Source organism: Neoarius graeffei, chromosome 18, assembly GCF_027579695.1.
Source record: "Neoarius graeffei isolate fNeoGra1 chromosome 18, fNeoGra1.pri, whole genome shotgun sequence".
NCBI lineage: Eukaryota > Metazoa > Chordata > Actinopteri > Siluriformes > Ariidae > Neoarius > Neoarius graeffei.
In genome coordinates this window covers 43,028,116-43,051,090 of record NC_083586.1, presented here as the reverse complement: position 1 = coordinate 43,051,090, position 22,975 = coordinate 43,028,116, and the positions used below count along the sequence as shown (strand labels likewise).

Below are 22,975 nucleotides of genomic sequence, written 5' to 3'. Positions count from 1 at the left end.
CGTATCTTTTTTCCAAGAATTATTACTATCGCATTTTTCACAAATTGCTCCTGTCATTTCACCGGTTTGTTTACATTCTAAGCAGAAATTATTTTGTCGGATGTTTTGTATAAAGTTTTTATTTATCGAATTTCCAAAATTAAAAACGCTCTGTTTCTCAAAATCCAGTGAGTGTGGGTAGAATAAAACAGTTATTCCACTCAAACTTGTCGTACACGGCTTATAGCCGACTCAGCAATCAGCTCATGTATGACTCGATCTCGTGGAATAACTGTTAATGAGCTCTACCTTTTCTTATATACGAGGCAGGAGCAAGAAGACATAGCAGTATACAGAACATGGATTTTTTTTACCTTGCGCAATACCAGAAAAATTCGGTTGAAATTTGAGGCGAATTGGTCCGCCTCTGAAAAAACTTGGCATTTGGATTTCCCGGCAAATATTGATTTTTGTGACGTCACGTGCGGGACGCCTCCTTCTGAATCCTACGTCAGCGCTGGTTTGTTTATGAGAAAACGACCTGGTGGTTTTCTGCGAATTTCTTCAACGTTATCACACAATTATTAAAATGGTTAACAGATATATCGTAGGACGGTGTAGCAACACCAATCTTGATGGGATTAGTACTCATCGTTTTCCAAAAGAGCGGACAATGAGAGAGAAATGGGAGCGCTTGGTCTACACAGGCTGTGCACTGAAACCGTGCAAGCTCGCGCAGCCTGCTGGCGCTTCCGCAGGTGACGTCACAAATCTGGCTCCAGACTCCCTTGGGATTTTTCCAGACGCGTTTTGTTATTTTATTTTTTTCTGCTGTAGACAGATGGCCTTGTGCAAAATTACCCTTCTGGATGAGTGTGTAAAGAGACATGCTTTCATATAAAAAAAACCCAAAACTGGTCCAGAATATGCACTTTAAGCTAATCAGAAAAAAGCGTTATGGCATGTGTCAAACAGCCTGTCTTAAGATGTCATTAAGATATGGATTTAGTGTATCCTTTCATGCCTACTTAATATCGATGTCCAATACAGGTAGTCGTCGACTTACGACCTATGCGACTGACGACCGATCGACTTTACAACCGTTTGGTTATGACTAGCAAGTGTTTCCCAGCTGAGCTAGCTGAGCGTACGACAGTTTCCACCCCAACCCCCGGCAGCGCCCAGCATCCAGCCAGTGTTGCCAGATACTGCTGACGGTTTCCAGCCCAAAATATGTTCAAAACCCACCAAAATGCATTTAAAACCGCCCAATCTGGCAACACTGCATCCAGCCTCTTCTATTATGTGTGCAGTGTTTCGCTGGACAAACAACGAGCGAGCTACAGCACGCGTACGGCTTAACCAGATCTTGTGCTATAACGTGCGCAGCTGGTAATCAAAGTAACTTTCACTTTTCTGTTCTGTTTCACTGTTCTGTGTCCAATGTCCAAAACGAAAAGTTAGTTTTGAACTGTTCAGCTAAAAAAAAAATAATTAAAACGATTGTGTTGTTGAAATGATGTGTTTGCAATTTATTTATAATCAAAAACTGATACAGGTGGATGAAAGCGTGATAGTGTGATAAAAAAGTACTATACTAGTACTACTGAGTGATAAGAAGTCCTAGTGAATGCTTGATAAATAGACAATAATAAATAATTAAGTGTATACTTTGGCTCAAAATAATATACCGGCAAGAAATAAAAGTTACTTTCACCCCTGAGTATGCAGTGTTTGACTTAAACCAAATAATGAGCCACGGTCATGAAATACGAAAATGTTGATAAAATAAGACTTTAAGATGATTACAATATCATTACACATCACAATATACTTACGTTCATTTAACACAGGCCGACTTACGACCAGATCGGTTTACGACCGGTCAGTCGTAACCGAACGCAGTCGTAAGTCGACGACTACCTGTACTTTGTGATACTATGTGACATAAGAGTAGTACATGTTGTGACGCTAATGAACAAATGACACAATATGATAGCAATCTGGACAGATTTCATGATTAATAAACAAACAAAGCAGACTGTAAAAGCCAGGTTGCAAAAATATACAGCGTCTAAGATATTTCATTTTCATCTTCCTTCCATTACTAGCAAGACTGTAAAAAAGGTCTTTATAAGCAAAGCCAGAATGTGACTAATGGTATTGCAGACTATGAGCTCACTCTGACAGACCCACAAAGCCGGAGTCAAAAATGCTTTAACAGAGAAATTCAGGTTACACAGTAGGTTTCCAGTTGACTTGGAAGCAAGTCAGAGCTCTAAATAAGTGAGGTAGAAAGGAGAAGAAAGGTGTTTCTCACTGATAATAGAGAGAAAGGGAAAAATAAAGCCTGTCCTCGAGATCAAAACACGTTCTTTACTCCCTGAGGTGAGAGCAAGATAGTGTGTTTGTGTAATAGCAGATTATATCTCAATATGCTTATAGTATTTCTGAGGCTATAATAAGGAACAACGAACACACACACACACACACCTTGAAGCACCAATTTTTCCTCTCTTGCTGTCCTTAAAAGTTTTGTCTCACTACATATTCTCTTTGTCCTGTGACTCCTAGACTACCTCTGGTGGCATCCTGCATACTGATCATCCAACACACACACACACACACACACACACACACACACACACACACTATACAAGTATATTTCCCTAGACAATCATCCGAACGCCCTAAGCAGCAAAGCCATCATTCACTCTGTCCTAAAAACGTCCCTCCTATCTCTCTTTATTATGGACATTTAGAGGATATTAAATGTGACAAATGATCAATAGTTATTTAACACGTGTTCAAAAGTGTTTAATTAAGGCATCCCAAATTAGACTCGCTTTAGCCTCAGTCCAGAGGAAAAGGGCTTTGCCTGATCACATGACAACACACCCGAACTCTGAGGCCAAGTTTACATTAGACCGTATCTGTCTCGTTTTCTTCGCGGATGCACTGTCCGTTTACATTAAACCGCCTGGAAACACCGGGAAACGGGAATCCGCCAGGGTCCACGTATTCAATCTAGATCATGTCTGGTCCGGTGCTGTGTAAACATTGAGAATACGCGGATACGCTGTGCTGAGCTCTAGCTGGCGTCGTCATTGGACAACGTCACTGTGACATCCACCTTCCTGATTCGCTGGCGTTGGTCATGTGACGCGACTGCTGAAAAACGGCGCGGACTTCCGCCTTGTATCACCTTTCATTAAAGAGTATAAAAGTATGAAAATACTGCAAATACTGATGCAAATACTGCCCATTGTGTAGTTATGATTGTCTTTAGGCTTGCCATCCTTCCGCTTGCAAGTGGTAAGTGATATGCGCTGGGATCACACACACATAGCGGCTCAGTCCCGAATCACAGCTTGTGCACTACACTCGCGCACTCTGTGAGCTGCGCAAGGCCGGAGTGCGCACCCTCCAGAGGGCACTCGCTGTTCAGGGCGGAGTGATTTGGAGCGCAGGATGCCTGCGGAGCCGAGCGTATCCGTGTATTGGTGTTGCTGTGTGCACGCAAATCATTTTAAAAATGTTAATCTGATGATCCGCTGATACGGTCTAATGTAAACCCCACCTGAGTTTCTTGTGTACAACTTGGCTAATGTGTATGCAGCAAACATCCCATTTTTAACTACTACCTACACAGCAATTATCTCCGAACATGCACAGAGATCAGTGCACACACCCCTGACCACCTCATCACGCACACACACCTGATTGGCCATGGGAGAAACAGTAATCAGGAACAGATGAGAGTCTGGATACAGTTCTAAACGCATATAGTGCTTGCTTACACTCCTGTTAAACTGCATGTGTAAATACAGCATCATTCTGCTCTAATGAAATTAATGAAGCTAAACCAAGTGATCAAGAAAAGCGTGATTAAGCAAATAAATTTGTCTTAAATTATCAGATCATGCCTCTGTAAGCTCAAGTTTCTGACTGAACATTAAATGTATTGGGCAGTGGCTTCATGAAGAGATTTTTTACACTACATTATATCCAGAAAAGTTTTAAAGGACATTTTTTGGGGGTTTTTCAACTGGGTTGAAAAACACAAGCCAAAGCTTTGGGGTCAAGTCAGAAGGTTCTGAGCCTTCAGTGCAGTAAGTCAGTGGGTCAGTGAGGACAAAATGTCAAAGAAGGTCCTCGCAATTCTGGATTTTAGCTTACGGTGAACAAACACTGCCTTTCTTCTTATGGTCAGTGTTTAACAGAGTGGGGCGAAAATTTTCCCTGTAAACCTTGGTGTCAGCTGAGTTCACCGTTACGAAGGGCAAAGTTCGTGATGTCGGACACGACATCACGAGAGACACCATGTGGGTTTTTGATGTAGCATTTACCAAGACACATGCTAGATATGTTAAGAAACAATATGCTCCAATTATACCTGTATGGTTGGAGAACTGGACTGAGTTAATGGAGTCCACTTCAAAGCCCATCACCTGTAACATAAAAAGATTGTACAAGATTAATTGTATTAAAAAAAAAAAGATGCATCACTAAACTGAAAAACACCACCATGAAAAATCCCACCCTTAACATTCCTAACTTAGTCATTGCCAAATCCAACCCACTAACTAGTTTTGACTAGCTGTCACTTTAACACACCACAGGTTTTCAAACTGCTGCTCATGCAACACAGTGCAGTTAAAGCACAATTCTGTATACAGAGGCGAACAGATGTTCTATCCACATTGACTGGATATGAGCAATCGCGTGCTCTGATTGGCTACTCTACTACTAGGCTATCAGCTCATATACCATAAGTAGAGAAAAACAAAATGGCGGCGCGTGCTGGTGAACCAACCGAGGACGAAATAAAAACTCTACTCGAAAACAAAACCCCAAAAAATACAAAAAAAGCAACAAAATAAAAGTATTTGATGGTAAGAACATATCCTTTTTATTTCTTTATCTTTTTTAATTCTTGAAAAATAAAAAAGAGACGTTCTTACCATCAAATACTTTTATTTTGTTGCTTTTTTGGTGGTTTTGTTTTCGAGTAGAGTTTTTATTTCGTCCTCGGTTGGTTCAGCAACATGCGCCGCCATTTTGTTTTTCTCTACTTACGGTATATTAGCTGATAGCCTAGTAATAGAGTCACTTTAACACACCACAACCTTTCAAACTGCTGCTATTCTGTATACAGAGGCTAACAGACATTCTATCCACATTGACTAGATATGAGCAATCATGCGCTTTGATTGGCTACTCTACTACTAGGCTATCAGCTCATATACCGTGAGTAGAGAAAAACAAAATGGCGGCGCGTGTTGCTGACCCAACTGAGGATGAAATAAAAACTCTACGCGAAAACAAAACCCCCAAAAATAGAAAAAAAAGCAACAAAAGTATTTGATGGTAAGAACGTTTTTTCCCCAAGAATTATTATTATTATGATGATGATGATTATTATTATTATTATTATTATTATTATTATTATAGCATTTTTCACAAATTGCGACCGTCATTTCTCCAGTTTGTTTACATTCTAAGCGGAAATGATTTTGTCTGACATTTTATATGAAGTTTTATTTATCGAATTTGCAACAAATAAAAATAAAAGTGCTCCGTTTCTCAAAATCCAGTAAACGTGGATAGAATAAAACAGTTATTCCACTCAGTCTTGTCATACATGGCTTATAGCCGGCTATCAGCTCATGTACGACTCAATTTCATGGAATGACTGTTAGGACTTGGACTGTTTTGGCCTCTAGAGGCCGCTGTTATTTCCTTTTCGTGTCATATTTATTTTGGCCTCTAGAGGCCGCCACTGTTCCTGTGTTTTGTGTTTTTTTTTGTTAATTGCCTGTTAGTCCTAATTATCTTCACCTGTGTCCTTAATTAGTTTGTGTATTTATACCCCTGAGTTCAGTCCTCTTGTCACGGAGTCTTTGTGCTGTTATGTTTATCTCCAGTTTCCTTTGTACTGTGTTTTGTGGATCTTCTGAGCTTTTGCATTTTTGCCTTTTTCTTTTTGAATTATACTCTTTGTTTTTGTTGTTTTTTGTTTTGCCCTGTATATAGTGTATATAGTATAAATAAACCTTTTGATTCTTTTTCTACTTCCGCCTCATGCCTCTGCATTTGAGTCATCCCCCTGGTGGCCTAGTGGGGGTTTGCTGGATCATCACACCAACGAACCAGGTTCGAATCCCAGCAAAACCCTAACAGAAAGACTCCGTCATGACCGACTCAGCAGAGGCTGCTTCAACTGTCTACCCGGCCAACCTTCAGGGAATTATGGCAGCTTTGACACGCTTCGGAGCGACCATGGACGCTCATGGACGTACGCTCACCAGCCAACGTGAGGCCCTTGCTCGCCACGAGGAACTGCTTCAGCAAATTGGGAAAACCCTGGCACAGCTGACATCTCTGCCTGCATCTCCTGATCCAGTTCCTGCTCCTGATCCAGTTCCTGCTCCTGATCCAGCTCCCACTCCTGCTCCAGTGCCTCCTGCCATGCTGCCTTCTTCACCTCGCGAACCCAGCCTTCCTGCACCACAGAGGTATGACGGCAAGCACAGTGAGTGCCGAGAGTTCCTTACCCAGTGTCAACTCACCTTTGAGCTTCAGCCTACCACCTACACTACGGATCGCCGCAAGATTGCCTTTGTGATCACCTTATTAGCTGGTAAGGCGCGAGCCTGGGCTACTGCTATCTGGCAAAGACAGGGACCTGAGTGCTTTGATTTCCAGCTGTTTTCTGAAGAGATGCTTCGGGTCTTCGATCAGGCAGACATCAGTACCGACGCAGCCCGAAAGCTCATGTCCATCCGGCAAGGAGGAAGCGTCGCAGATTACGCCATCTCGTTCCGAACACTCGCAGCAGTAAGTGGATGGAACGAGACTGCCCTGGTGTCAGCCTTCCACCATGGTCTGTCTGACCCCATCAAGGACGGTCTGGCCTCTATTGGATGCCCAAGTGACCTCGAAACCCTCATCTCACATGCTATTCGTCTGGACAACAGGATGAGAGAACGCCACCAAGCCTTGAGCCCCCCCAGCCTCCCTACCTCTACCTGGAGACCGTCTACCTCCTTCAGTGACTGTCCAGAACCCATGCAAGTGGGTCGTACTCGCCTCTCTGCATCTGAGAGGGAGCGCAGAAGGAGGGACAAGTGCTGCATCTACTGTGGCAAGCCTGGTCACTTCCGAGCATCATGTCCCGAACTCTTGGGAAAAGGACCGCCCCGTCCAGCCGAGGGAGGGTTGTGACGGGGCCTACCCTCTCTCCCGGACTCCCTGGTCAAGGAATCTACATCCCGGTCTCCATCTCCTGGGGTGAGTCTGTCCACTCTTGTCAAGCTTTGATAGACTCAGGGGCGGCTGGGAACTTTATGGATATTCACTTCGCCCAAAGCATCAATATACCTACTGCACCTCTTGAAGTCCCTCTGTCTGTGTCTGCCCTCGATGGCCAAGCGTTAGGTGATGGAAGAGTCACCCAAGTTACTTCTCCAGTCTTCCTCCAGTCTCAAGGTCACAAGGAAGAAATATCCCTGCACCTGATTCCTTCACCTGAGTTCCCAGTTATTCTAGGCCTTCCTTGGCTTATTCGCCACAACCCTCGCACAGACTGGGTAACAAGCCAGGTTGTGGAATGGGGCCCTGCATGCCATGCCTCTTGTCTGCTCTCTAGCTCTCCTGTGTCTCCTGCCGAGCCCCCTGATCTCATCGAGTTATCTCAAGTTCCCACAGAGTACTGGGATCTCAAGGAAGTATTCAGCAAGAGCAGGGCCGCCGTTCTTCCTCCGCACCGGGCCTACGACTGTGCCATCGACTTGCTCCCTGGGACTACCCCTCCTCGTGGCAGACTGTTTTCCCTCTCTCAGCCAGAACGCAAGGCTATGGAGGAATACCTCAAAGACGCCCTGGTCTCTGGGTTCATTCGACCCTCCACCTCACCTGCTGGTGCCGGCTTCTTCTTTGTCGGCAAGAAGGATGGGGGGCTTCGACCATGTATTGACTACAGGGGCCTGAACAAGATCACTGTGCGCAACCGATATCCCCTTCCGCTGATGTCCACTGCTTTCGACCTGCTCCAAGGCGCCACCGTCTTCACCAAGTTGGACCTACGGAACGCATACCACCTCATCCGTATCCGACAGGGAGACGAGTGGAAGACTGCCTTTAACACCCCGTCTGGGCACTACGAATACCAGGTGATGCCCTTCGGACTCACCAACGCACCAGCTGTTTTTCAGGCCCTAATCAACGACGTCTTAAGGGACATGATTAACCTGTACGTCTTTGTCTACCTCGATGACATCCTTATCTTTTCCAAGACCGTGCAGGAGCACCGCCACCATGTCCGCCAGGTTCTCCAGAGGCTGCTACAGAACAATCTGTTCGCCAAGGCCCAGAAATGCGAATTTCATGTTCCCGAGGTCTCCTTTCTGGGATTTATTGTACGGACAGGCCAACTCCAAATGGACCCTGCCAAGACCCTGGCCGTCCGGGACTGGCCTACTCCCAAGTCCGTTAAGGAGGTTCAGCGGTTCTTAGGATTCGCTAACTTCTACCGCAAGTTCATCAGGAACTTCAGTTCTGTGGCAGCACCCATGTCAGACCTCACCAAAGGGACAGGTGGATCTTATGGCTGGTCTCCTCAGGCAGAAAAGGCGTTCAAAGACCTCAAGGCCCGCTTCTGCACGGCACCCATTCTGGTCCTCCCGGACACCTCCCAACCATTCATCGTGGAGGTGGACGCCTCGGACAGTGGTGTCGGCGCGGTACTCTCTCAACGTTCGGAAGGAAAGCTGCACCCCTGCGCTTACTTCTCCCACCGCCTGAGTCCTGCGGAGTCCCGGTACGATGTGGGGGATCGAGAACTGTTAGCGGTCAAACTGGCCCTTGAGGAGTGGAGGCACTGGCTGGAGGGAGCGCAACATCCATTCCTGGTTTGGACTGACCACAAGAACCTGGAGTACCTCCAGCAAGCCAAGAGACTGAACCCTCGACAGGCTAGGTGGGCCCTGTTTTTCAGTCGGTTTGACTTCACCCTCTCGTACCGTCCCGGCTCCAAGAACACCAAACCTGACACACTGTCCAGGCTGTTCTCTGCCACTAACAGGGAGAATGAAGTCGGGCCTATTATCCCAGTGTCCCGGATTGTGGCCCCTGTCCGCTGGGGTATTGAGGAGGCTGTTCGACGAGCCCAACGCCAGGACCCCGGTCCTGGGACGGGGCCACCGGGCCTCTTGTACGTCCCACATCAAGCCCGGGCCAAGGTTCTCCAGTGGGGTCACTCTTCCCCTCTCACCGCCCACCCGGGAGCTCGGAGGACCCTGGACTTCCTGAAAAGACGCTTCTGGTGGCCTAACATGGAGCAGGAAGTAAGGTCATTTGTCCTGTCCTGTGAGGTTTGCACCAGAACCAAGAACCCACGACAGCGTCCCCAGGGTCTCCTGCATCCTCTGACCATTCCCCGGCGTCCCTGGTCCCACGTGGCAGTCGACTTCATCACGGGTCTCCCTGAGTCACAAGGTAACATGGTCATTTTGGTCATTGTTGACAGATTCTCCAAGGCCTGCCGCTTCATACCTCTGTGCAAACTCCCCTCTGCTCTTGAAACAGCGAAACTTATATTTAATCATGTCTTCCGAGTCTTTGGTCTTCCACAGGACATCGTCTCAGACCGAGGGCCCCAGTTCTCCTCCCGAGTGTGGCACGGGTTCTGCAAGGTCATCGGAGCCACTGCCAGCCTCTCCTCTGGGTTTCACCCACAGTCCAATGGTCAGACGGAGAGGCTCAACCAGGACCTGGAAACCACCCTGCGAGGCCTGGCTATGGATAACCCGACATCATGGAGCACCTGGCTGCCATGGGCAGAGTACGCCCACAACACCCTGCAGTCATCGGCCACCAAGCTGTCGCCATTCCAGTGCCAATTCGGGTTCCAGCCACCTCTGTTCCCGGACCAGGAGGAGGACGCGGGGGTGCCCTCGGTCAACCAATATGTGAGACGGTGTCGCAAGACCTGGAGCAAGGTCAGGAAGACCCTCATACAGACCTCCAGAACCAACCAGACTCAGGCCAACCGCCACAGAAGACCTGCACACACTTTCCGCCCTGGGCAGCGGGTTTGGCTGTCCACTAAGGACCTTCCGCTGCGGGTGGAGAACCGCAAGCTTGCTCCTCGCTACATTGGCCCCTTCAAGGTGGTGCGCAGGGTGAACCCTGTCTCCTACCGGCTCCAGTTGCCCCGGACTCTGAGGATCAACCCCACTTTCCATGTTTCCCTGTTGCGGCCTGTACTGACGTCTACGTATGCCCCTGCCCCTAGGAACCCCCCACCCCCCCGCATCTTCCAGGGGCAGAATGTGTTCACTGTGCATCGCCTGCTTGACTCCCGCCGGGTCCGCGGCGGGTTGCAATATCTGGTGGACTGGGAGGGCTATGGTCCTGAGGAGCGCTGCTGGGTTCCTGCTCGGGATGTCCTGGATAAAGAACTGTGTCGGGACTTCCATTCGGCCCATCCGGATCGCCCTGGGAACGTCAGGAGACGCTCCTAGAGGGGGGGGTCCTGTTAGGACTTGGACTGTTTTGGCCTCTAGAGGCCGCTGTTATTTCCTTTTCGTGTCATATTTATTTTGGCCTCTAGAGGCCGCCACTGTTCCTGTGTTTTGTGTTTTTTTTTGTTAATTGCCTGTTAGTCCTAATTATCTTCACCTGTGTCCTTAATTAGTTTGTGTATTTATACCCCTGAGTTCAGTCCTCTTGTCACGGAGTCTTTGTGCTGTTATGTTTATCTCCAGTTTCCTTTGTACTGTGTTTTGTGGATCTTCTGAGCTTTTGCATTTTTGCCTTTTTCTTTTTGAATTATACTCTTTGTTTTTGTTGTTTTTTGTTTTGCCCTGTATATAGTGTATATAGTATAAATAAACCTTTTGATTCTTTTTCTACTTCCGCCTCACGCCTCTGCATTTGAGTCATCCCCCTGGTGGCCTAGTGGGGGTTTGCTGGATCATCACACCAACGAACCAGGTTCGAATCCCAGCAAAACCCTAACAATAACTGTTGATTGTCAAGCATCACTCTGAGTCACATCCTCCCAATTAGGAGATCAGTGCCAATTCCAATTGACCCAAATCTTTACAGATGACGTATACCCACGTATGACATAAAAATTTTAATTCACCTTGAAGAATTTACCTCAGAGTAGTGAATTTTGACAATACCACAAAATGTCTTATGATATGTTAAGACCAGAAGTAGCAAAAGCGTCAAAGTGACTGGAAGTAGTTCATTTCATTTTCAAAGCTAGTGAGCGTGTCCTATAACCTGTATGTTAGCATCAACACAAATTCACACGACACAAATAGCTTTCAATTGGTTTATGTCAGTCTTTTCCCCCCCTTACTAACAGGCATGTAATGATTCGCCCAATTCATGATTCGATTCACAATAATGATTCGATTTCCCCTTTATTTTTTGGGAAAAAAATTAAATGAAGAAAGCTTTATGACAAAAAAGCAACATTTATTTTTCTTAATCTTTATCAACTTACCTAAACTTTTTGCTAAATTAAAAAAAAAAAAACTTTTTTTCCTTTTCCTAATAGCCAACAACAATTAGGAAGCCATGGCCTAATAGTTAGAGAAGCAGCTTTAGGACCAAAAGGTTGCTAGTTTGATTCCCTGGACCAGCATGAATGGCTGAAGTGCCCTTAAGCAAGGCACCTAACCCCCAACTTCTCCCCAGGCTGCTTTGGGTACATTGTACGTTGCTCTGGATAAGAGCGTCTGCTAAATGCCATGAATGTAATGTAATTATTTACCCACATTTGTAAAGGTTGGAGTAAAATAATAGCCTATTAATAACTAAAATATTCCTTTTATAACAAATTTTTAAAAAGTTAATAACAAATAAGCTTTTTTTAACTTATGAACATTTTCCAACCTCCATGTTCTTCTCTTCTCTCTAGCTTTCAGCAGTCTGTTAAAAGAGAGCACTGATTTCTTGTTAAATCTATTTGTACAGTCAATTGTACAACAGCTCTTTCCCATTTTAAGTCTGTTTACGTGTTTCAGCGGCATTAGAGCTGTGTTACTTCCCCCTAGGGTGAAGTCACATGCATTCCTGCTAGTTTACATTATTGCACCCTCTGCTGTTTAAACAACACAATTACATTCAGGAAAAACAAAGATTACACAGCCTGGTAATAATCACCCTTCATTTTTTATTTCGATTTGAAGCATCATAAATTGATATTGCGAATTTATATTCTCATCTCATCTCATTATGTCTAGCCGCTTTATCCTGTTCTACAGGGTCGCAGGCAAGCTGGAGCCTATCCCAGCTGACTACGGGCGAAAGGCGGGGTACACCCTGGACAAGTCGCCAGGTCATCACAGGGCTGACACATAGACACAGACAACCATTCACACTCACATTCACACCTACGGTCAATTTAGAGTCACCAGTTAACCTAACCTGCATGTCTTTGGACTGTGGGGGAAACCGGAGCACCCGGAGGAAACCCACGCGGACACGGGGAGAACATGCAAACTCCACACAGAAAGGCCCTCGCCGGCCCCGGGGCTCGAACCCGGACCTTCTTGCTGTGAGGCGACAGCGCTAACCACTACACCACCGTGCCGCCCCGCGAATTTATATTATCGTCACATAATATATCTTTACATGCCTACTTACCAAACGTGTAAACATAATTGTTCATTTTTTTCCCCACTGATTTATTTCTTGTCTTCGCACTTAAAAGAATTTCGTGAGGTTAATTGGTCAGTCGGCACAAAGATACCAGTTGATGTGTCTGTTTGCTTTACAGCCACTTTAAAAAAGTTTGCAAGAACAAGCATTCCCAATGAACTGTAGCTGCCTATTTCATCTACGTCACAAAGTGTCTACGAATTTCGACAGCGTCCTTGGCAGGACACACAGTGCGAATTTTAATGCTCTCACCACATTTGGCCTGAACGTCCCATTATGCTGCGAAAACTGCACTTGACAGCATCACTCAAAGGCGTCGTCATACATCTTCGCAAAGAGCGATTTACTGACAGCTTCTTATGCTTTTACACAGGAACAGAGAAAGACCTTTTTCATCATTAATGTTTTAAAAATCAGCCTGCTTTTCTTCACCGACAGTCAACCTGAAGTAAGAAGAAAAGCTAATGTTTTTCCTGGAGAAATTTTTTTCGGCGGTTATTCGGGATTCATCTGACTTATGTGATAGCGTAGTGTAGTACATTTGCACGCTTCAAAATGTAGTAGATCATCCATGTACTGTTCAACTACTATTAAATGCCTGAGTATTCGGACACCCTATAGATTATGACGTACTGATTTTTTTTGCGTACTACATAGCAAGGCAGTATGAGTTTTCAGATGCACATTCAAGAAGCCTTTATTTATCACATGTACACTCAAGCAGACTTAAGCACAGTGAGCAATGAGTGCACACATATACCCAGAGCAGTGGGCAGCTACGCTACAGCGCCTGGGGAGCAGTTGTGGGTTAGGTGCCTTGCTCAAGGGCACTTCAGCCCAACCTCACGCCACAGCTGCCCCATGTTAACCTAACCGCATGTCTGTGGACTGTGGGGGAAACCGGAGCACCCGGAGGAAACCCATACAGACACGGAGAGAACATGCAAACTCCACACAGAAAGGCCCCTGTTGGCCACTGGGCTTGAACCCAGAACCTTCTTTCTGTGAGGTGACAGTGCTATTATACCACCATGCCACTCTCCACCGCCCCCCGTTTTTTTTTACTAGAAATAATTTTCAGGTTCATGACGCCATTTGCATATAGCTATAAATCGCAGTCATGTGCTGTTTACATGGGTTTGGTACTTGTAGGACACCATAGTCTGTTGCTCTTCCAGCTGACTGAACTGAAATTGATTCAAAATCCAATGAATCTATGCATCTCCTGATTGAACAGCCAGAAAACAGGGTGCTCAGCTTCTCTCTCTTTCTCCCTCTCTCTGATTTTCCTATGAAGGAATCGATCAGAGATGGTGTCCACAATGACCGTTTTGTAGCTTGGTGTCTGAGTGATTCACAGAAACACATCAGGTCCAGAGATCAGTTAATGACAGACCATTTCAGTCTTCTTCTTCTTCTTTTGGCTGCTCCCGATTAGGGGTCGCCACAGCGGCTCTTTCGTCTCCATTGCTCGCTGTCTTCCGCATCCTTCTCTACCGCTTTCATGTCCTCTCTCACTACATCCATATATCTCCTCTTTGGGTTTCCTTGTTGTTTTCGTGTGCCTGCCAGCTCCATCCTCCTTCCAACATGCTCTGCATCTCTTCTCAGGATGTGCCCATACCATCTCAGTCTCATCTCTCTTAGCTTAAAGGGCAGATTCTGGACCAATTTCATTTTTTTTAATATGAAAGTATGTCCCTTTACACACTCATCCAGAAGGGTAATTTTGCACAAGGCCATCTGTCTACAGCAGAAAAAAATTAAAAAACAAAACGCGTCTGGAAAAATCCTAAGGGAGTCTGGAGCCAGATTCGTGACGTCACCTGCGGAAATGCCAGCAGGCTGCGCAAGCTTTGCACGGTTTCAGTGCACAGCCTGTGTAGACCAAGCATTCCCATTTCTCTCTCATTGTCCGGTCTTTTGGAAAACGATGAGTACTAATCCCATCAAGATTGGTGTTGCTACACCCTCCTACGATACATCTGTTAACCATTTTAATAATTACGCAATAACGTTGAAGAAATTTACAGAAAACCACCAGGTCGTTTTCTCATAAACAAACCAGCGCTAACGTAGGATTCAGAAGGAGGCGTCCCGCACGTGACGTCATTAAAATCAGTGTTTGCTGGGAAATCCAAATGCCAAGTTTTTTCAGAGGCGAACCAATTCGCCTCAAATGGCTTGATTTCAACTGAATTTTTCTGGTATTGTACAAGGAATGCAGAGAATGCAGAATGTTACAGATATATGACCAAAGTTTAATATAAAATAGGAGAATTACATTGATCTTGCTTCTGAATTTACCCGTGATATGCACTTTAATTCCCAAGCTCTCCATATGTACTGTCCCTCTGATGTGCTCATTCCTTATCCTGTCCAACCTTGTCAATCCCATCGCAAACCTTAACATCCTCAACTCCACCACCTCTAACTTTGCCTCCTGTCTCTTCGTTAAGGGCACGGTCTCCAATCCATACATCACAGCTGGTCTCGCTACTGTCTTATACAGCTTACCTTTCACTTTTGCTGGGACTTTCCTATCACAAATCCTTCTCCAACTGCTCCACCCTGCCTGCACTCTCTTTCTCACCTCACTATCGCAGCCCCCATTTTCCTGCACAAATGTCCAGACCATTTGTTTATTTAGATGCTCACAGGGAATAAAGAAAGAAAGCACAACTTTATTCGTCACACACTTGTGAAATTCCTCTCTGCATTTAACCCTTTAATGCAAAACATGGGTCAAAAGTGACCCGGCTGAGTTTTTATCTTCTATATCTTTGCAATAAATTAATTCCATCATTCAGTATTCAAGGTATTCCTCAATTAGCTTGTTTTTGATCATCATACATCCTTATTTTATTTTTTCCTTTCGTACTTTTTGAATAAAAACCCTTTTTGTACGGTATCACTACCCTTCTAATGCACAACATGGGTCAAAAACGACCTGCATTCATTTTCCAGGTTATTTCATGTATGGCTGAGTGTTTCTATGATATACTTTTGAAATAAATTCATTTTGTCATTTACTTTTCCAAATATGCAGTAAATATCTTGTTTTTGTTTAGCACAAATCATCATTTTTATTTTTTCCTTTCTTAAGTTATGAACAAGCACAGCTTTTGTAATTCTACATCAAGTTTACACACATGGGTCAGAACCGACCCGCATGCATTTACTCCAGCGTTTGGTGGGAACTGTGAATTGTGCTTGTGTCAGACATTTCACAGCTCAGCACGGCGCCCTTTGCCCATCTAATACATGTAAGTAATGTTTTTCAATTGTTCTAACATTACCTTAGAAAATAATTGATTATGTTTAGGTTACCTTGAGAGTGAGTAGATTACATGTCAGAAAGTTGCAAGTAATTACTATTAGCTACCGAGCTGTTGACATATTCTACTTTAGTTAGCTAATTTTATTGTAGTTGGGTTAGCTAACTACATAGTTAATAAATAAATAACTGGCCCCATTCACTGCTAAAGTAATTACTTGAAACAAATTATTTTTATAGTATTAAGACGTTTAATTTTAAATTACACTTGGATGACCCATATAAAAAGTATTTTTGTTCATAAAGTAGGAAAGAAAAAAAAATTAAGGGCGGCACGGTGGTGTAGTGGTTAGCGCTGTCGCCTCACAGCAAGAAGGTCCGGGTTCGAGGCCGGCGAGGACCTTTCTGTGCGGAGTTTGCATGTTCTCCCCATGTCCGCGTGGGTTTCCTCCGGGTGCTCCGGTTTCCCCCACAGTCCAAAGACATGCAGGTTAGGTTAACTGGTGACTCTAAATTGACCGTAGGTGTGAATGTGAGTGTGAATGGTTGTCTGTGTCTATGTGTCAGCCCTGTGATGACCTGGCGACTTGTCCAGGGTGTACCCCGCCTTTCGCCCGTAGTCAGCTGGGATAGGCTCCCGCTTGCCTGCGACCCTGTAGAACAGGATAAAGCGGCTAGAGATAATGAGATGAGATGAGATGAGAAAATACATTGATTTCAAAAGACAGAGCAAAGAAAAACTCAGTCAGCATGAAATAACCTGGAAAATGAATGCGGGTCATTTTTGACCCATGTTGGGCATTAGAAGGGGTGTGCATAATGTTTTGCATCAAAGGGTTAACCCATCTGAAGCAGTGAGCAATGAGCACACACACATACCTGGGGAGCAGTTGAGAGTTAGGTGCCTCGCTCAAGGGCACCTCAGTCCAAGGCCGTTCCATATTAACCTAACCGCATGTCTTTGAACTGTAAAGGAAACCCATGCAGACACGGCGAGAACATGCAAACTCTATACAGAAAGGCCCCCGCTGGGCTCGAACCCAGAACCTTCTTGCTGTGAGTGCTGGATGGAGCATTTTATGGAATGCATGATGGAGAAACTGGGAATTACTGGATAACTAAAGAGTTCAAATGAATGAATAAATACATAAATAAATAAGTACACAGATATTTCTACCATGTGACCTTTGCCTTCTTTGCCACACTGAGTCTTGCCGGTGCATCTGTCTGGAAGCGCGTGCACTGGTGAAAGAGCTCAGACTTTTTTTTTTTAAGAAATAAGAAAAATGCACGAGTGTTACCTGTAAAGGGAAGGATGCAGATTTGTTCCCCACGTATCCCCTCACTACATGACTCTGAATGGACAGCACTCGGCACTCCATGTCGCGCATAAAGTTGTTGGAGAGCTCCGTGCGCTTGGCACGACAGCACCGCGGTTTGGCCCCCAGAGAGCCGCAGGATGAACAGCCGCCCACCGGCTCGCTCTGCTTCCACATCTGGATCCGTGATGGCAGTTTGAGAAGCCACACGCCGAACTGAAGGACATGCAACATGGAGAGACCTTCATTGGTGAGGCAGAGCCAAACCGCAACAACTACTCAGGCATTCTCAGAGAGCACCTAAAACTGGCTGACATCACAACCAGTGTTTCCAATCCACCACCTCCTCTCCTCTCCTCCTCCTCCTCTCCTCCTCCCCACCCTGTCCTGATTTATTAAAAATAATTAAAAAAAATAAATAAATAAGAAGCTGGAGTGTACATCCTTCTCACATGTCATCTTGTATTATTATTATTATTATTATTATTATTATTATTACAAGGATTAATCTCCTGACTCGTCATTACGCATTAATGCACAGTTTATTAACAGGTCATCCTCTGGGTTGTTTTTGTTTGTTTACTTGTTTATGCAAAAACACTCTGTTGTTCAGAATGGATGATCCAATACAGCATTCAGCACGAGCGCACTAAACTTATCTACATATAAAAGCCCTGAAAAATAAACGCGTTTGAGAGAGAGAGAGAGAGAGAGAGAGAGATGCTCAATGCGGAAGTTGGGTCCTTTCGGAAAACACGTCACGTTCTGAAACCCGCCAATCACTTTTGAGCGCAAATGATGACGTCAGGACTATTCTGCATGGGCTTTGACGTCGACCGCGTCAGCAACATGTGTCTTTTTTTCTATCATTAGAGCATGGAAAATACCTTTACTGTGTTCACTCAATAACTTTAATGCATTACATGCAGCAAGGCAACATACTTAAACTAGATTTGGATTTCCTGAAGGAAATACTAGTGCTTGCAAAAATAGATAGATAGATAGATAGATAGATAGATAGATAGATAGATAGATAGATAGATAGATAGATAGATAGATAGATAGATAGATAGATAGATAGATAGATAATGATTGAAAGAGAGGGAGTGAAAGAGAAAGAGGGATTATACACACTTTAGACAAAGAAATTAAGAAAGAGTAAGAATATTAAGATAAATAGAAATAATGAATGGAGAGAGACAGAGAGAAAACAGATGGGGAAGTTATAGATAGATAGATAGATAGATAGATAGATAGATAGATAGATAGATAGATAGATAGATAGATAGATAGATAGATAGATAGATAGATAATGATTGAAAGAGAGGGAGTGAAAGAGAAAGAGGGATTATACACACTTTAGACAAAGAAATTAAGAAAGAGTAAGAATATTAAGATAAATAGAAATAATGAATGGAGAGAGACAGAGAGAAAACAGATGGGGAAGTTATAGATAGATAGATAGATAGATAGATAGATAGATAGATAGATAGATAGATAGATAGATAGATAGATAGATAGATAGATAGTGATTCAAAGAGAGAGAGAGAGCTGGATTATGCACAGTTTAGACAAAGAAATTAAGAAAGAGTAAGAATATTAAGATAAAGAGAAATAATGACGAGAGAGAGACATGAAACAGATGGGGAAGTTATAGATAGATAGATAGATAGATAGATAGATAGATAGATAGATAGATAGATAGATAGATAGATAGATAGATAGATAGATAGATAGTGATTCAAAGAGAGAGAGAGAGAGAGAGAGAGAGAGAGAGAGATGGATTATACACAGTTTAGACAAAGAAATTAAGAAAGAGTAAGAATATTAAGATAAACAGAAAAAATGAATGGAGAGAGGCAGAGAGAAAACAGATGGGGAAGTTATAGATAGATAGATAGATAGATAGATAGATAGATAGATAGATAGATAGATAGATAGATAGATAGATAGATAGATAGATAGATAGATAATGATTGAAAGAGAGAGGGAGTGAAAGAGAGAGAGGGATTATACACACTTTAGACATAAAGAAATTAAGAAAGAGTAAGAATATTAAGATAAACAGAAAAAATGAATGGAGAGAGGCAGAGAGAAAACAGATGGGGAAGTTATAGATAGATAGATAGATAGATAGATAGATAGATAGATAGATAGATAGATAGATAGATAGATAGATAGATAGATAGAGGGAGTGAAAGAGAGAGGGATTATAAACAGATATACAGAAATAAAGGAGAGATGAAACAGATGGGGAAGTGATAGATAGATAGATAGATAGATAGATAGATAGATAGATAGATAGATAGATAGATAGATAGATAGATAGATAGATAGATAGATAGATAGTGATTCAAAGAGAGAGAGAGATGGATTATACACAGTTTAGACAAAGAAATTAAGAAAGAGTAAGAATATTAAGATAAACAGAAATAATAACGAGAGATGGACATGAAACAGATGGGGAAGTTAGATAGATAGATAGATAGATAGATAGATAGATAGATAGATAGATAGATAGATAGATAGATAGATAGATAGATAGATAGATAGATAGATGGAGTGGTGCTTGAAAGTTTGTGAACCCTTTAGAATTTTCTATATTTCTGCATAAATATGACCTAAAACAACATCAGATTTTCACACAAGTCCTAAAAGTAGATAAACAGAACCCAGCTAAACAAATTAGACAAAAATATTATACTTGGTCATTTATTTATTGAGGAAAATAATCCAATATTACATATCTGTGAGTGGCAAAAGTATGTGAACCTTTGCTTTCAGTATCTGGTGTGACCCCCTTGTGCAGCAATAACTGCAACTAAATGTTTCCAGTAACTGTTGATCAGTCCTGCACACCGGCTTGGAGGAATTTTACCCCATTCCTCCGTACAGAACAGCTTCAACTCTGGGATGTTGGTGGGCTTCCTCACATGAACTGCTCGCTTCAGGTCCTTCCACAACATTTTGATTGGATTCAGGTCAGGACTTTGACTTGGCCATTCCAAAACATTAACTTTATTCTTCTTTAACCATTCTTTGTTGGAACGACTTGTGTGATTAGGATTGTTGTCTTGCTGCTTGACCCACCTTCTCTTGAGATTCAGTTCATGGACAGATGTTCTGACATTTTCCTTTAGAATTTGCTGGTATAATTCAGAATTCATTGTTCCATCAATGATGGCAAGCCGTCCTGGCCCAGATGCAGCAAAACAGGCCCAAACCATGATACTACCACCACCATGTTTCACAGATGGGATAAGGTTCTTATGCAGGAATGCAGTGTTTTCCTTTCTCCAAACATAATGCTTCTCATTTAAACCAAAAAGTTCTATTTTGGTCTCATCTGTCCACAAAGCATTTTTTCGATCGCCTTCTGGCTTGTCCATGTGATCTTTAGCAAACTGCAGATGAGCAGCAATGTTCTTTTTGGAGAGCAGTGGCTTTCTCCTTGCAACCCTGCCATGCACACCATTGTTGTTCAGTGTTCAACTGATGGTGGACTCATGAACATTAACCAATGTGAGAGAGGCCTTCAGTTGCTTAGAAGTTACCCTGGGGTCCTTTGTGACCTCGCTGACTATTACACGCCTTGCTCTTGGAGTGACCTTTGTTGGTCGACCACTCCTGGGGAGGGTAACAATGGTCTTGAATTTCCTCCATTTGTACACAATATGTCTGACTGTGGATTGGTGGAGTCCAAACTCTTTAGAGATGGTTTTGTAACCTTTTCCAACCTCATGAGCATCAACAACGCTTTTTCTGAGGTCCTCAGAAATCTCCTTTGTTCGTCCCATGATACACTTCCACAAACATGTGTTGTGAAGATCAGACTTTGATAGATCCCTGTTCTTTAAATAAAACAGGGTGCCCACTGATACCTGATTGTTATCCCATTGATTGAAAACACCTGACTCTAATTTCACCTTCAAATTAATTGCTAATCCTAGAGGTTCACATACTTTTGCCACTCACAGATATGTAATATTGGATCATTTTCCTCAATAAATAAATGACCAAGTATAATATTTTTGTCTCATTTGTTTAACTGGGTTCTCTTTATCTACTTTTAGGACTTGTGTGAAAATCTGATGATGTTTTAGGTCATATTTATGCAGAAATATAGAAAATTCTAAAGGGTTCACAAACTTTCAAGCACCACTGTAGATAGATAATGATTGAAAGAGAGAGGGAGTGAGAGAGGGATTATAAACAGATATACAGAATTAAAGAAGAGAGAGATGAAACAGATGGGGAAGTGATAGATAGATAGATAGATAGATAGATAGATAGATAGATAGATAGATAGATAGATAGATAGATAGATAGATAGATAGATAGACTGAAAGTGATTGAAAGAGAAATAAGAAAGGGATTATACAGAGTTTTGACAAAAAATTAAGAAAGAGTAAGAATATTAAGATAAACAGAAATAAAGAGAGAATAATTGAGAGAGAGATATAAAACAGATGGGGAAGTTATAGATAGATAGATAGATAGATAGATAGATAGATAGATAGATAGATAGATAGATAGATAGATAGATAGATAGATAGACTGAAAGTGATTGAAAGAGAAATAAGAAAGGGATTATACAGAGTTTTGACAAAAAATTAAGAAAGAGTAAGAATATTAAGATAAACAGAAATAAAGAGAGAATAATTGAGAGAGAGATATAAAACAGATGGGGAAATTATAGATAGATAGATAGATAGATAGATAGATAGATAGATAGATAGATAGATAGATAGATAGATAGATAGATAGATAGATAGATAGATAGATAGATAGATGAGGAGTGAGAGAGCTGTAGAGACTGCAGCAGTGACTGTTAACAATGGACAGTTTTTAGTGTTAAAGTCACAAAGACTCCACCATTCATTTCAATGGGAAATTTTTACTAGTTTTTCTTTAATATCTTAAAAAAATATAAAGTGTAGAAAAATGAAAATAAAGTTTTCCACTGTTTCTACACTGAAAAGTTCTTGAGGAATTATTTGCAGAAATTAGTTAGAAGAAAAAAGGGAATGATCATAAGAAGCCTGGGAAGAACAATATAATGCTTCACTTTATAAGCACTATAATAATTCTAGTACAATGAGGGGTCTTTAGTTTGTTACATCCTTTGAAGTTCAGTGTAGAATCATCAATCCTGCGTGTCCTGTAGATGTTATCCTTTTCAAAACTGATAGAGGTTCAATGTTGAATCATCGTGGGGGGAGAGGGGTGGTGGCACCAAGAGGGATGGTGATCCACACTTCGTACCAGTTGGTGGCAGTAATTCTAGGGCTGTAGTGGTATAGGAATTTCCTTACCACAGTATTTGAAGAATTGCTCCTTGCGGTTTGCGGTAATACAGTCCCATACTGCACAAGCTCTACACCAGCTACATTGTTGTCATGCACCACTTACAGCCCATGCATTGAGCCGCGCACTTTCCCGAGACACATACACAGTCCTACCACACGGTGCTCACACATTATGAAAGCCTTGGAAGAGAGCGTTGAGTTTGAGCTCTGAAGTGGCACATAGAGCCCATGCAATAATAAATGCCCTTTTGCAGCGTGGTGAACATGAAACTTTTAGCTTGTCCATTCCTTTTATTTCCACTGAGGAACTGACTGGGCACTGACTATTTTTAGTCCATGGTAGAAGCCATATAGTAAATGCAGTAGTGGAGTCAGTTCCCAGTGGATCCATGAGACTGTGAAAGGTGCTG

The 22,975-nt window shown here is 42.9% G+C and overlaps 1 protein-coding gene across 2 annotated transcripts in view; it reads right to left on the bottom strand.

Moving 5' to 3' along the window:
• pdxkb (pyridoxal (pyridoxine, vitamin B6) kinase b) overlaps positions 1-17,550 on the bottom strand; it is a 65,014-nt gene extending 47,464 nt beyond the window's left edge. Inside the window, exons 1-2 of one of the 2 annotated variants that reach the window (XM_060898834.1) lie at positions 17,239-17,550; positions 4,376-4,430 (exon numbers count right to left, since the gene is read on the bottom strand). In XM_060898834.1, the coding sequence (XP_060754817.1) occupies positions 4,376-4,430; positions 17,239-17,490 (307 nt within the window). In that variant the 5' untranslated portion in view covers positions 17,491-17,550. Of the gene's footprint in view, positions 1-4,375; positions 4,431-15,177; positions 15,241-17,238 lie in introns of those variants that run through there. The other variant, XM_060898835.1, reaches the window with a different exon arrangement.
• Positions 17,551-22,975: the final 5,425 nt, after the last annotated feature.